The sequence below is a fragment of the Hippocampus zosterae genome, chromosome 5 (assembly GCF_025434085.1).
Source record: "Hippocampus zosterae strain Florida chromosome 5, ASM2543408v3, whole genome shotgun sequence".
NCBI lineage: Eukaryota > Metazoa > Chordata > Actinopteri > Syngnathiformes > Syngnathidae > Hippocampus > Hippocampus zosterae.
In genome coordinates, this window is record NC_067455.1 from 11,513,231 (window position 1) to 11,527,606 (window position 14,376).

General features: G+C 41.2%; 2 protein-coding genes across 3 annotated transcripts in view; both read left to right on the top strand.

The window, feature by feature from the left end:
• creb5b (cAMP responsive element binding protein 5b) overlaps positions 1 to 7,785 on the top strand; it is a 59,341-nt gene extending 51,556 nt beyond the window's left edge. For both annotated transcript variants that reach the window (XM_052066616.1, XM_052066615.1), the window contains exons 9-11: positions 940 to 1,167; positions 1,346 to 1,454; positions 3,146 to 7,785. In XM_052066616.1, the coding sequence (XP_051922576.1) occupies positions 940 to 1,167; positions 1,346 to 1,454; positions 3,146 to 3,300 (492 nt within the window). In that variant the 3' untranslated portion in view covers positions 3,301 to 7,785. The remainder of the gene's footprint in view (positions 1 to 939; positions 1,168 to 1,345; positions 1,455 to 3,145) is intronic.
• Positions 7,786 to 8,344: 559 nt separating this feature from the next.
• cpvl (carboxypeptidase vitellogenic like) lies at positions 8,345 to 14,252 on the top strand. Its single transcript, XM_052066618.1, has 13 exons — positions 8,345 to 8,504; positions 8,601 to 8,782; positions 9,053 to 9,174; positions 9,911 to 10,028; positions 10,703 to 10,761; positions 10,834 to 10,913; positions 10,993 to 11,059; positions 11,990 to 12,112; positions 12,183 to 12,314; positions 12,760 to 12,858; positions 13,093 to 13,266; positions 13,905 to 14,087; positions 14,152 to 14,252. Exons 1-13 carry the CDS (start codon positions 8,500 to 8,502, stop codon positions 14,248 to 14,250), a joined length of 1,443 nt encoding a protein of 480 aa, XP_051922578.1. The 5' UTR covers positions 8,345 to 8,499; the 3' UTR covers positions 14,251 to 14,252.
• Positions 14,253 to 14,376: the final 124 nt, after the last annotated feature.

Below are 14,376 nucleotides of genomic sequence, written 5' to 3' on the forward strand. Positions count from 1 at the left end.
GTATGGCTCACGACATAAGATAAGAAAACCTTTATTAGTCTCGCAATGGAGAAATTACCAATTCACAGCAGCAAAGTTATGAAAGGAAGAAGTAGAACAACAAAATATGGGAGCTGCTGGAAAGGCAGCCACTCTCGCGGCGCCATTTTGAAGTCAAAATAACAAAAAAAAACACAACACAACACATAGGACACAGGCAGTCGTGCAATCTTCACCAATTTTCTGCATACACTTTGTTGTCTGAAGCAGTTATAGATGAAAGAGGAGAGGATCAAAGTGTCCTTTCACCAGTGGATCAGAGGTGAAAATGTGCACATGTCTGCTACAAGCTAAGTTTAAGTTAGGTCAGACATTCATCATATCTTGAATTAGGTCACTGCGTCCTTGCAATGTTGGATGATAGACGGTCACAACATCAATTGGTACGAGTCACTGATGCTCCAAATGCTCCATTTATGCATTAAAACAACCTTTTGATGTATGCTTGGCATGCATTAAAGCCACTTGCGCTTTCCATGTTTCTCATCAAGAAATGGTAATGGTCGAAGCTGCAAACAGTTGACCATGCCAAGTATATGTCATGCTCTGTCCGTCCACGCACTTGCGTCTGCCGGTGTTAGTCTGAGTGGAAGTGGGTGGTGGAAAAGTGCCTGACACCTCTCGGTAGGCAGCTCGGTGAATCAGCCCAGTCACACGCTCGTTGAACCAGATGTTGTTTTGAGGGCAGTTGGCACACTTGAAATAGCTTTGGGGGTGTGTATGGACGCTTGTTTGTGTTTGGAGAGCAGCAGGGTGGCTGCTGCAGTCAGGTGTCTGGATGTTTTCCATGTGTGTCACAAAGATCGCGTCTGTGGTTGCAAGTTGGCAGCCGTAAACTGTCTCATTAGAGAGCTGGGTTATGATTAATACACCCCACTTCCCCTCCCCTCCGTGTTTCAGATGTCTCCTGCCACCCAGCATATGCAGCCAACGCAGACACTTCATTCCCCGCCCCCGAGCGGCGGTCGGCGCAGGCGAGTTGTGGACGAAGATCCGGACGAACGCCGGCGGAAGTTTCTGGAACGAAATCGAGCGGCGGCGACGCGATGCAGACAAAAGAGGAAAGTGTGGGTGATGTCGTTAGAGAAGAAAGCAGAAGAACTCACGCAGACCAACATGCAGCTTCAGGTATAAATATGAACCGAAAGCAACATGTGTTATTGCACTTTCAAACTTATTCTTGGAATTTGACATGGAACATTAAAAACCTTGAGTATCCTCATTATGCACGGTCTGTCCATTGACTCTTCTGCAGACTCAATTCATGTGAAATAATGATTCCGTGTATTTATTTTTTTTATTACAGAATGAAGTGACAATGCTAAAGAATGAAGTGACTCAGCTCAAGCAGCTCCTCCTAACACATAAGGACTGCCCCATCACCACTATGCAAAAAGAGTCCCAAGGTTACCTCAGTGAGTCACTCAAACACGAGCACACAAAAACTCACAGCAAACGCACACTTGGCCCGACGGTGTTGATTGACTGCTGTGGAGATGCTTTATTTTGTCAGAAACAAAAAGAAAAAAAATCCCACCTCTGAAACCCGACGTGACAAATACGTCATGAGCAGCACTTTGTTTCCCAGTGTGACATCAGAACCGCTGCCTTCGATAGCGATACGAGACATAATTAGGAGAGCGAGCCTCCCCTGTGTGGTTCCAGCGAGGAAAACCAGGCTCATATCCGTCCTGACTGAATGTTTCTTTTGTAAAGAACCTCCTCCCAGACTGGGCGAGACGTTCATCAATGAGTCTTACGTTGTCCACACATGGCCACTTAAATGTGATCATAATTCAGCTGGCGTGTGTTATCTACTCATGGATTATTTTAGACTGGGGAGGCATTTGTGGTGATTTAATGTTGTTTAAAATCTGTCTTTCTTTGGATAGAGGTGTGTATGTGCAACCTACGTTCTATGGTGACATGTAAAATATGTCCCATAAGAGCATTTGGTCCAGCTCGCGATGGCATTTACACTTGCAAAAAAAGCATTTCTTCCGTCATTGCTTTTCGAGTGGTGGGAAAAATAAAATAAAAATAGAATAGCGAGAAAGTTCCGGTGCCTGGACAATAAAAGTTACAAAATCCATTGGGGACGCATCAGGGAGACAAAACACTGCACTGTCTTTAAAACCGTTTTTAAAAAAGAAGTTTTATTGATTTTTGGAATTGCCCATTCTCTCATAAATTATGCAAAAGTGGTATTTCCGTGGGGTCCCCGGTTTTTGACTGGTTAGCGTGTCTGCCTCACAGTGCAGATGTGCAGGGTTAAATTCCAGCTCGGGCCCTCAATTTTCTAATCCGCTTATCCTCACAAGGGTCGCGGGGGTGTGCTGGAGCCCATCCCAGCTGTCTTCGGACAGTCGGCGGGTAACACCCTGAACCAGTTGCCAGCCAATCGGAGGGCGCACATAAACAAACGACCATCCGCGCTCACAATCACACCTCGGGACAATTTTGAGTGTTCAATCAGCCTGCCATGCATGTTTTTGGAATGTGGGAGGAAACCGGAGTACCCGGAGAAAACCCACGCAGGCCCGGGGGGAACATGCAAACTCCACACAGGAAGGATGGCGCCCGAAATCGACCCCTGTACCCCTGCACCGTGAGGCCGATGTGCAAATCAGTCGTGCCGCCCGAGAAGAAAATATTCTAGTCAAAAACGAAAATCCAAAGAGGGCTCAAAAAAGTCCTCGCGAGTCTTGCATGAGAGTAGAAGAACAAGCTGAGAAAATGTGAGCTTGAGTAGTGAATAGTGGCGAATTGCTGCTTCAAAGCCCCTGTGCACTCAGGTGAGCAGACTAGCTAATGAGGTTTGTGTGGCTTATTGGCAGCGTGCAGTGGAAAGGGAGCAGAAAACAAAACAAAACAAACAAATAAAAACCCAGCACATTTTATAATAAACATCGGAGTTACATTTGACTATTTTATATTATTTTGTGCAGTATTTCGTTAACTTTGCAACAGAGATCTGCCTATTTTTGAGCGGTAGATGATTTTATTTTTTTTAAAGCAAGCAGATTTTTGACGATTTTAAAAGAGTTGTTAATCGGTCGGCCCGTAATCTGAAGGTCATTTACCATCCCCAGCGATGTATTCTCAGGTCCAGATAGCAGTCCGGCAGGAAGTCCATCTCCAACTTGCACGCAGCAGCAGGTCATTCAGCACAACACCATCACCACGTCCACCACGACCGTAGGAGGCAGCAGTGTGCACGGACAAGCCAACAGCCGAACAGACATCAACTCCATCCACTAGGGAAGCAGAAAGACTGTACAGCCCTGGTGGTAAAACCAAGCCTACCACCCCCCCCCCCCCCCCCCCGACCCCCACCTAAAAAAAAAATCAAGAAAAACCTCAAAGGCCTCCAAGGCTGTTCTTTTTACAGTAGCCATGATATGTATTTTTATAGACCCTGTAATGTGTACGTTTGATGGTATGTTGCCTTTTTTTTAATTACATTTGCTTTTGAGTTATGCTGGTAGCATTGGTAATCCCCTCCCCAATTGTATCGGTACAAAATGGACCAAAGCGTTCCTGGAAAAAGAGGGAAGAGACTGGAGGCTTTCATCTCTTAAAGTTTCTCTTTTTGACCAATGGACTGGGTCATGAGTTAATCGTTTTCTATGTGGGTACCTAACATGTTCTCACAAGTATTTAGTAGGAAACTAGAATGAAACTCATTTTATAGTGGAACCTATAACATAGAAGACAATTCGTTCCAGAATTGACCTCTGGTTTATTTGAATTGGAATTTTACAGTCTTTTTTTTTCTACAAAAGGCTACGAAATCCTCCTGGGCAAAGCTTCGGATGGTTTGTTAAGTACCTTTCGGTCCAGAAGCATTTCGGAAATGACATTCTTTGATTTGCCTGTAGACACCACCACAGTGGATATGAAAACCGTAAATATGTGATCGGATGATCGATTTGCCTCGTGGTGCCTTGGTTTAGAAGTGACGCAACTGCCGATTTTTTCCCGGATAGGAGCTGTCGCTTAGCTGATTTTTTATTTATTTTTTATTTTTTGCTTTTATTTGTAAGCAAAAATTTGAGACACGAGTGTGAGACGGCCACGGCGAACTCCACTCACTTCACAGCATGCAGTAGGATGGCGGATAGTCAGATAAGATAAGATATCCTTTATTCGTCCCACACTGGGGAAATTTACAGCCTCCAGCAGCAAGAATGTATGTAGAAAGAAGAAAGGAGACAGAAAAAAAACAACAAACATCTTTCAATTAAATACAATATGAACACAAATGGATAAATCGCAGTACTATTTACAATTTTCCTTCACATCATTTAATTATTATTATTATTATGATTGTTATTTTTTATTCATCAGCCTGACAGCAGTCGGTAGGAACGAGCGTCGGTATCTCTCCTTCTTGCAGCGCGGGTGTAACAGTTTCTGGCTGAAGGAGCTACCAAGTGCTGTCAGGGCGGGCTGGAGGGGGTGGGACAACACTTCAACAATCAACAAACAGTCAACAATTTTTCCAAAAAATGAGGCGTCAAGCTGTTTCTTGCCACTCGCAGTCGAGGTTTACCGTCAAACTGACCTTAAATAAATATATAAATTATATAATAAAATTATATCTGGTGTATTTAAACCAACCACATAAGAAAGTCTGCTATCTTAATGCAAACACAGCATGCAAAATGCCATAGACAGGCTCACCACTAGCAACACTGTCACCGTCCTAATCCTTCAAGCAACAGAAATTAACACTTACACTAACAGTGCAGCAACACATGTAGACGATGTAACAATTCTCATGGGCGTATATTCTTTATCCTCCGAGAGCAAAAGCTAATAATGCAGCTTTCTCAGTCACTGTCTTTGTGTCTGTTCCTCACTCTTATACTGCCCCCGGTGGCTAGCGTTTGAGTAGATTTATGGCATTTCCGTTAACTTGTAAGTCAAGGCACCACTGCATGCTATTTAACGTTGAGGCGGTCCAGCCATTTTATGTAGAGTATGTCTATATCGGGACAGAATTCTCAATAAACCCCAACGCAAAATACATCGCGATGACACTACAAGACAAAAGCAAAGATAGCAGGATGCATTCTACTATATGTAGAATAGCTGTTATCCCTGAAAGGTGAATGCCATATTTTGGGTGAAATCTATTGTTTCAAATCCACTGCTATCAATAGGCAAACATATCTGTCATTGTGCAGTTGTACTTCTGGATCAAAATCTAAATCTGGATCATGCAACGGTACTAAATAAATCATCTTTATGGGCTGTAGCTTATCATCATTTCCTTCCCTTTAAGACGGTTAACCTCATTCCTGCCAGTCTTAAAGAATCATATAAACATTGTGATGGTAATAGCATTGTGCTCAAGGGATAAGCAATACAGCACTCTGTGGATCATGTCAACAAAAAAACAAAAAAACAATGTCCGCAAACTGTTTTTTAAACACTGTGATCGCAGCGAGGCAGCTTGAGAGTCACAACAATCTTCTCCGGGACCACCCGAAGCTTTAACTCAAGGGTGGGGAAAGGTTTTCCGAACACTTTTTACAAAGTCCTCTTGAGGGACAAAATATGATGCAACGATCAAACTAATCTTTATTATTACAAATAATGAGCACTTTTTCAATTTTTTTTTGTTGTTGAAATATGCTCCTACTCCTCTGAGGTTGTATTCATTCTCTTACACTTGGCATGGAAGGCCGGATGAAATCCGCATATGGAAAATAAAGGGCATGCCCGTGTAAGGGAGCACCTCTGTCGTGCATAACTGGTTTGATTTTGTATTTCTGAAAAAGGAGCAGTTTATGCCAATGATTTCCCAAATGTCCCAATGTACCTCGCTTATTTTCTTCATCTTCACTCATATCTATTTCAGCCTCATGACGCTATTGATAGTTTTTGCCTCTTATTGGCGTTTTGTCATGAATTTCTTCTTTGTGATTCATGACAATATCTTCCTTCATCTTTCTCAGGCCTTTTTCTTGCCTTTAACTCAATGGCGACATACTGTACGTGCCCCCCTTCAGAGGAAACGGGAACTTTTCTTCCACTTTGTGACCAGGAATGTCGACGTGAGCTCTCTTAAAGCACTGTGTTGTACAGTCCGGTCAAGCAGAGCTGTCTATGCACTTTGTCCTCTGCAGCGCCAGAGGGTAGAATAGCCATATGAAACCAAGTCATGCTCAGTGACCCCTTTCCCTTTTTTTTAATACACCAGCGAGAAACATCTTTGGCTTTCTAATCCATTGGGTCTTAATTGAAGGACATTTATTTGCAAAGCAAAATTCCTCTGTTACTATCTCACCTCACGTCTTAACATTTTGCAGTACAGTTTTTTTTCTACATATGCAGTAGGGAAGTTTTTTTTTCCTGAGAGAAGGGCTTTATTTCACCTTTGAATTCCCAATTCTTGATGATCATTCCACCAGTGGTTCTCAAACTGGCCGTGGCCCAGGAGTTGCAGTTTGGGGGTCCGGAAAATAATGAGTGAAAAATTGCAAATTGTCTTTTACGTTTACAAATGTAGAGTTATTGCAAGCATTGTTTTTATTACCAATCCCCCTTTTAACCCTCTCATGCACCCTGTAACCTGTTAACATGGTAAGCTGTCCACTGTAGTATCCGCTGTTCCTGAAAGGGTTAAAATAAGTGTCATAATATTTGAACAAACAGTTCTTACCGGCCTCTGACTTGAGAATTAATTATTGAACAATTTGTTGTGTAGACGTAATATGAGGCAACAGTACATGTGATTTGGGTCCACAGTCATAATGACCCTCTGAAGGAAACCGCACCCACAACGTGACCCCCTGACAAGGTGCAACATTACAGGAATAAATTTGTCGTTGTGAAATTCAATTGTTAAAAATCTTACTTTGTCTTTGTTGAACTTTTGACTTTAATGTCATCGCATTAGGAATTGATCGCATAAAAACTATATTCTTCCCGTCAATATGTCTTTGTTCCTGCAAAGACTATATGAGAGCCACCTTGGAACATTTATTTCCTGTTAGGGGTCCCTGGACAGAAAAAGTTTGAGAATCCCTGGATGAGACCATTCCAAATCAATCCCCTGTATGTTGATGTTTCAGGAAGGAAGATGTCATGATGGGTGGGGAACCTCTTGAATTTTAGTCCTCAGGGCAATACAAAAAACATGCGATACAAGTGTTCGTTTTTTATATATTGCAAGCATTTGTGGACCTTTTTTTAAAAATAAACAATTAAGTTCAATTTTATTTGGAGTTGCATGGTATCAAATCCTGTCACGGGCCAAATGTGGCCACCCCTGCACTCTGATAACATTTGGGAGAAAAAAAGAAGCTATGTGTTGCTTTATATGCAAAAAAAAAAAGTTGAGTCCTTCTCTTGTGTACAAGAATGATTCTTAATACTTGTATAATTTTAAGTGTGAAACTATAAATATTGTACATAAGACTATGGATTTCTATAATCATGTACATGTAATGCAACTACCTTTCTTTTTGAAGGGAATACATGTGTGGCACATGTGTGTAAATAATGTTTGCATACAGCACTTGTTGCCTTTTGTCATACGTCGAGGCTCATTTCAGCGCTTAAATACGTTGTTTATATGTCATGAACTGACCCTGACCCTCGCCTGCATAACTTTGTACATTTTCTGTGTCCCCAATGTCGGCTTGTTTGGGCCATTTGTACAGATGTTCAACATTATTGCTGCAGTTACATTCTGAAAATAAAGCACTTGCTCTGCAACATGCAGCCAAACGACTTGCTTGGGTTGATTTCATAACTGGATGTGGAAAGCGGAAAAGTGCAAGACAAAGTTTGGCGACATAAGTGCTCATTAATAGTCGAAACAATTCAATCTTTTTTTTTTTTAATTGTGGTCTCCTTTCATTAACTTGATTCGTTTTTCTGATGTTACAGTAATTGTGCAAAATTAAAAACAAAGAACGGGCATAAATAGCAATTATGTTTGACTACTTTTCTTGCGTTTTTACATAAAATATATTTCAAATAACACATTTTCAGCCAATGTTCAAAGCAATTTTGTCAAATGCCAATTTCAAACCGTGATGATTCATAATATAGAGGAGGACTGGATCATCTTAGTTGTGAAATGATGAAAAATTATTTGTGGACAATGCCACCTGGTGGCTACTAGTGGCTACTATGGTAACTAAAATGTAGTTTTACAAAAGTATTTGTCAAGACAACACTTGAATCCAATAACCAGCTAATCCTCGACGAAACAGTGTCATGTGGGCCTCATAAAAACACCCAACCAATCTGAAAAGAACCAACGTAAAATAGTTTTCTGTCTGTTTTATGATCCTCCTGTAAGCAAAAATTGGTGGGGCAAGAGTCCTGCATCACGTGGTAACGATCACGTGAAAACGATCACGTGATATTTCCTTTCAGCTGATCACCTGACACGGGAATTACTTTTGCATGCCCGAAGGACTGATTTGTTGAACAAACATGGGGTGAGTTTACTACATTAAAAAATAAATACATAATTTTTTGCATGCTGACATTTGATGTCGGCGGATTTAACGTTTGTGCCGACGAAACATTCGCAGAACGTGGATGGAAACAGTGGGTGTCCTGTTACTACTGTGTGGCGCTCAGGTTCCAGTCCAAACACGCCGATGCTCGTCCTTTTTCTGTCGAAAGTCACTTAATGTCAGCAGCCTCAACGGTGTGGACCCCGGAGTTCCTCTCTTTCTCACTCCTTACCTGGAGAAGGGCGCCATTGACGAAGGTAGATTTGTATTTGTATTTGTATCATGACACAACTCGACAACGCGATATATCCTTCCTATCAAACCTGTATCATTTAGGAAAATAAATATCTAGTCCTGTCACTCAAACTTGTGAAATTTCTCTCAAATTTGAGAATTTTACCTTAAAATGTGTGGAATTTTACGAATGTGGACGTGACTGAAATGTGGAAAACTGTTCCCAAGATCTGCTGATTGGTTTTAACATTTTGAAGTTGTAATAAATAATCTTGACGTTTTGTTTGTTCCAGCAAGGAAATTGAGTGTAGTTGGAGAGCTCCCTGGTCAAAACGTGAAGAGTTATGCTGGCTATCTCACTGTCAACAAGGAATACAACAGTAACCTCTTCTTCTGGTTCTTCCCAGCGCTCAGGGTAATCTCAAATTAGTCCAAACAGCACCATGTTTATGCTGGAATTAGCTGCTTAGCTTTCTCATACTTGTGCATTACTCATTGAGAAACTAAAGGAGACATATGATGCATTTACCCCTCAAATTTAGGTGTGTAATAACATGTCTGCGGCATGCAATGGTCAAGAATTCTATTACAGACTTGTGTTAACAATATAGTTTTCCATTGTTTATCGCAGAGGTTGCGTTCAAAAAATAAACTGCGATAAGTGTTTTTTTTTTTTAGTTTACCATTCTGATACTACATTCCTTTAAGTCTGTAAAACCTCGCCATTAACATTTTCTCACATTTCTCTCTTGCTTAAACACTCAAAGTTCAAACCTATGCAATAAAAAATAAGTGCACAATATTGTTATTCTGATTGTTGTTGTCATTTCCAAAACAAACCTGTTTTAACCCTTTTGTTATGTTGTGGGCCTATTGACCCACTTATAGAATCTGTGGAAGAAAAAAAGGTTTACATTTAGTATGCCGGCCTCTGTTTTTTTTTCTTCATTTTTGTTTTTATGCAATAAATAAATACATAAATAAAGATTGGGCGAATCCACAAAAGATGAACCACACGTGCCATTGTGAAAATGGCACGAAAGTGTGCACAAAGTGGGGGGTGAAATCCTGTTAAACAAAATAAAAAACAAAAACAAAAAAAACAAGATGCTGCTGAAATCCCACGTCATTATTTTGTGTGACTCTTACAGCCGTCCCCTGCTGGAAATGCCCCTGTCCTGTTGTGGCTGCAAGGGGGCCCCGGAGGGACATCCATGTTCGGCCTCTTTGTGGAACACGGACCCTATGTGGTTTATAAGAACATGACGGGTAAGAAAAAGACTCCCGTGCTGATGACGTTGACATGTTTGATTGAAAACCTCCAAACTCAGACAAATCATATTTAAATATTTGTTTTCAAGTGCGAGTAACATTTAAATATTGCTTTTTTACACACTATAAATACACTATTGTCATATAGTAGCGTGGCCAAGACCAGGCTTTGCCAGATACTCGTATTGTAAAGTAACACAAATAGCTTGTGTACTATTTGCTTCAAAATTCAATATCATCTTGCGCTAATCTAAAGCAGTGAAACTAAAGTCAGCACAACTCCAAATGTAAACAGTTTGTAATGTCATAGCTGCAGTATCAATACACAAGCTGCCATCAGTGTTACATTGTCGAATATTACAAGCGCACTTGACAAGCTTGTTCAGTGGTCTGACAGTGAGCAGCACATGATTTTCAGCATCAGGATTTCACTATGTGGAATTGCCCGAGTTAAATCTCGGACAGGCACGTGCTGATAACTAGATAAGAAATCGATTTTAGAATTCATTAGAATGAAAATCCAATCAATTTGAAAGCAGAACATCAACTTGAATAGAATCCGATTGAAAATGGAAAGTGGAAAAAAAACGTTTGCTTCTTTTTTGGACCAACCGCAGTGCACGCACGCAAGTGTATTTTAAATTAAATTAACAATGTTTGTGTCTTTGCAGTGGACCTGAGGGATTACGCCTGGACCTTGAAATATTCTGTGTTATACATTGACAATCCAGTAAGTATTGTGTTTACATCATTGCGCTTTAAAGAATATTCCTAATAGCCTCTTGTTTGTTTTGTGTGCCAGGTCGGAACAGGTTTCAGCTTTACTGACGACGACCGCGGTTATGCTCAGAATCAGGATGATGTTGGCAGAGATCTGTACAGGTGCAACACTTCCTTCCATTTCTTGCGTCACTTTAGTACGCTTGCAACTGAAACGTTTCTTATTCTCTTGGTTTCCAAGTGCTTTGGTCCAGTTCTTCCAGCTCTTTCCCGAATACCAGTCCAATGACTTCTTTGCCACTGGAGAGGCAAGTCTTTGCCATTTCCTTCGGAAACAAAACATATGGCTGGAGGTCTTAGATGCGATTGTTTGGGCACACTAGCATGTATAGTGGAGTTGTGAGAGTTAGATCTCCTTCCTATAATAATAATCATAAAATGATTAAAAAAAATACATGATAACATTTTGAAATTGTATAGATGAGTTTCAACGTTGGCAAACATTGCCCCAAGATGCGTGCGCATCTTAATGACGTCACTGGCGTGTACAAAGACGAGCGTTCTTAATTGCCTCCTCGTTTCTCAGTGCATGTGTAAGCCAGTGTGGTGGTTGCTGTTGCCATTTTCGAACAAAGCACCAGAGATCGCTCTGGCATGCTGAGGTTGGCTTCGACTCTTGCGGAAGGCTTGTTTTCGTTGCAATGAACGTCATTGCGAGGCAAGGGTGGAGAAAAAGATTTCGCATTACGCAACAGGGGTGATTTTCATTGTGGGGGGGAAGTAGACGAGAGGGAACGTCTTAATGCATGAAGATTTTTTTCACACTAGGGGGTATTTTCAAACATGTAGGTTTCATTGTAGAGAAGTTTCAGTGTTTTACGACTCACAAGCGTGTGTTTTCTGCCTCCAAGATGCACGCGCAGCCAGACTTAATGTATGCATATGTCACATGAAACTGATCTATTGGCCAAAAAAAGACGTTCCCCAAAATAAATAGTTCTCTCATCCAGTTAGAGTTCAAATTAACTCCTAACATTAAGTTAAATGATATCTAGGAGAGGTAGATGAGCGTAAAGCTCCCAGTAGATTTCTACCCCACCCCGCTACACTTTAGAGAGAAAAGGCCTCAAGCCATTGTGACTAAATGGACTAGTTTTATTGTTGGATTAACATGCACCTCCGCAATGTCTGTCAATAAACAATAAAAGCCATCACGTGTTCTCCGTGTGACTCCGCAGTCTTATGCAGGGAAGTACGTTCCTGCCATCTCTTATTACATCCATAAAAACAACCCCACTGCCAAGGTCAAAATCAACTTCAAGGGCATGGCCATCGGCGACGGCCTGTGTGACCCCGAAATGGTCGGTATCCGCCGACACGAGTGTCACACGTCATTCGCGGGAAATAATGAAACATTCTCACATCTCCCAGATGCTGGGTGGCTACGGTGAGTTTTTGTACCAAACAGGCATGATCGATGAAGTTCAGAAACAGTTTGTCAACAAGCAGACCGACCTGGGCGTGGCGCTCATCCAGCAGCGGAAGTGGGTGGAGGCGTTTAAGGTACACTACAATTTCATTTTCAACATTATCACTGAGCGATGTAGACATATTTCATTAGTTAAACCGGCACATGCAATGAAAGTCTAAATAATATTTTGAGGTTTGCATGTAGAATATGGATGATCCAAATATCATGTTTTTGCAGAAGTTCAATTTCAAAAGTGAATTATACATGGATTCAGTACACATTGAAATATTTCATGATGACATTTTTTTTCATTATTTTGTTTACTACTTGAAAAAAAAAAAATTTCAAAAAAATGTGATGCCTGTATTACAAAATACAGTTACTTTTGAGAATATATTTCAGGTAGGATATGTCATTCTGGAACATATTCCAGAATTTGTATGAGCACCAACTTTTGAATGGAACTATTGAAATGAAGTTTTCCACAATATGCTAATGAATTGTGCTCTATCTGTATTCCTCTTTCTGTCCTGTCAGGTTTTCGACAGCTTGCTGAATGGCGACTTGACAGAGTACCCTTCCTTCTTCCAGAATGCAACAGGCTGCACCAACTACTACAACTACATGTTATGTCGGGTACTCAGAAATACTACCTTAAAACTCCGTTTACGCTTGTCACATTTAGGGCTGAATGCAATTGTGTGAGGTATCCACGTTTACACTCGACGCAAAACAAGAGATGTAGTCATTTCCAATTGTCGAAAGAGTAACAAAAGTTAACTTTATAAAGGTAGATTTTTATTTTTAGATACACCTCAGTCGTTCCTAATGAAGCATCCCCCGTATTTCCATCTACATGTTTTACATCAGGAACCCGAAGACCAGGAATACTTTTCCATGTTTGTGACGCTCCCAGAGGTGCGGCGCGCCATCCACGTGGGCAACTTGGAATTCCACGATGGCTCGCAGGTGGAGAAGCACCTGATGCAGGACGTGATGAAGAGCATCAAGCCCTGGCTGGGTGTGCTCATGGACCACTACAAAGTGAGGATTTGAAACGGAATAATCATTTCGGACATAGAATGGTGTAGCTAGAAATGTGTGCTTAGGAGCAAGCATGTCATAGTTACAAAAAAAATAAATAAACAACATTTGACAGATATTTTCGCTCATGAAATTAAATAGAAACAAAGATGCTTTTAAAACAATAAAAAGAAATTATATTTTAAGTTGACAAAACAAAATAAAATGAACTATAATTAGAGCAAAAATGTGCTTTGTTTTCAACGTATGCAGGTAATACATGAGTCTTGGAGGTTGATTTTTAAATGTGATTTAAAACGTTATTTATTTCGGTATTCCCGCACAATCATTAGCCGTTTGAAAACCCATTTGGTCCTTTTAATGTTTGTTGTGTAGAAGTGTCAGCCAATGAAAAAAAGCTCCATCAGATGATTCTGGTCCAGGGCGACAGCAGTGCTTGTGGCTGAAATTCCAAAATTTAAAAAGTAAAAGTCAAAACAAAATTAAATTGAACATACTAAAGCAATTAACCCTGCTCAAGAGCCACATTTGTTTTTTGGAAATGGACAAATGGGCCGAGTCACTCATGAATGAGTAATTTAAGAACCTAGCATGGCCTATTTGGCCTAAGAGACTCACCCTGTCCTCCTCACACGCAGGTGTTGATCTACAGCGGTCAGTTGGACGTGATCGTGGCGGCTCCTTTGACCGAGCGGTTCTTGCCCACCGTCAACTGGACCGGAGTGGCCGACTACAAGACGGCGCCGCGCTTTCCCTGGAAGCTTCAGCCCGACGACACGGAGGTGGCCGGTTACGTCAGACAAGTGGGAGAGTTCTACCAGGTGAGCTCTTGACCCACTCCCACTAGTGTACTACTAGTGTCAAATGTGACTTCTTATCATGCAGGTCATTATCAGAGGAGGTGGACATATTTTGCCTTATGACCAGCCAGCAAGGTCTTTTGATATGATTGACCGGTTTCTGTCGACACGAGGCTGGATATGAAGCATTCACCCGATCGAACTGCATAGTTGTGCGTATGCAAATCAGGTTCTTATTCAAATTGCTGCACATCACAACATTGCATTTGAACACGGCATTCTGTTTTTACGCTCTCATTGGCCAATCTTG

Excerpts from the sequence above, each read along its gene's own strand:
- cpvl (XM_052066618.1), top strand. Across the intron at positions 9,175-9,910 it reads GGTTCTTCCCAGCGCTCAGG|CCGTCCCCTGCTGGAAATGC; the intron begins GTAATCTCAAAT and ends TGACTCTTACAG. Across the intron at positions 13,267-13,904 it reads TGCTCATGGACCACTACAAA|GTGTTGATCTACAGCGGTCA; the intron begins GTGAGGATTTGA and ends CCTCACACGCAG.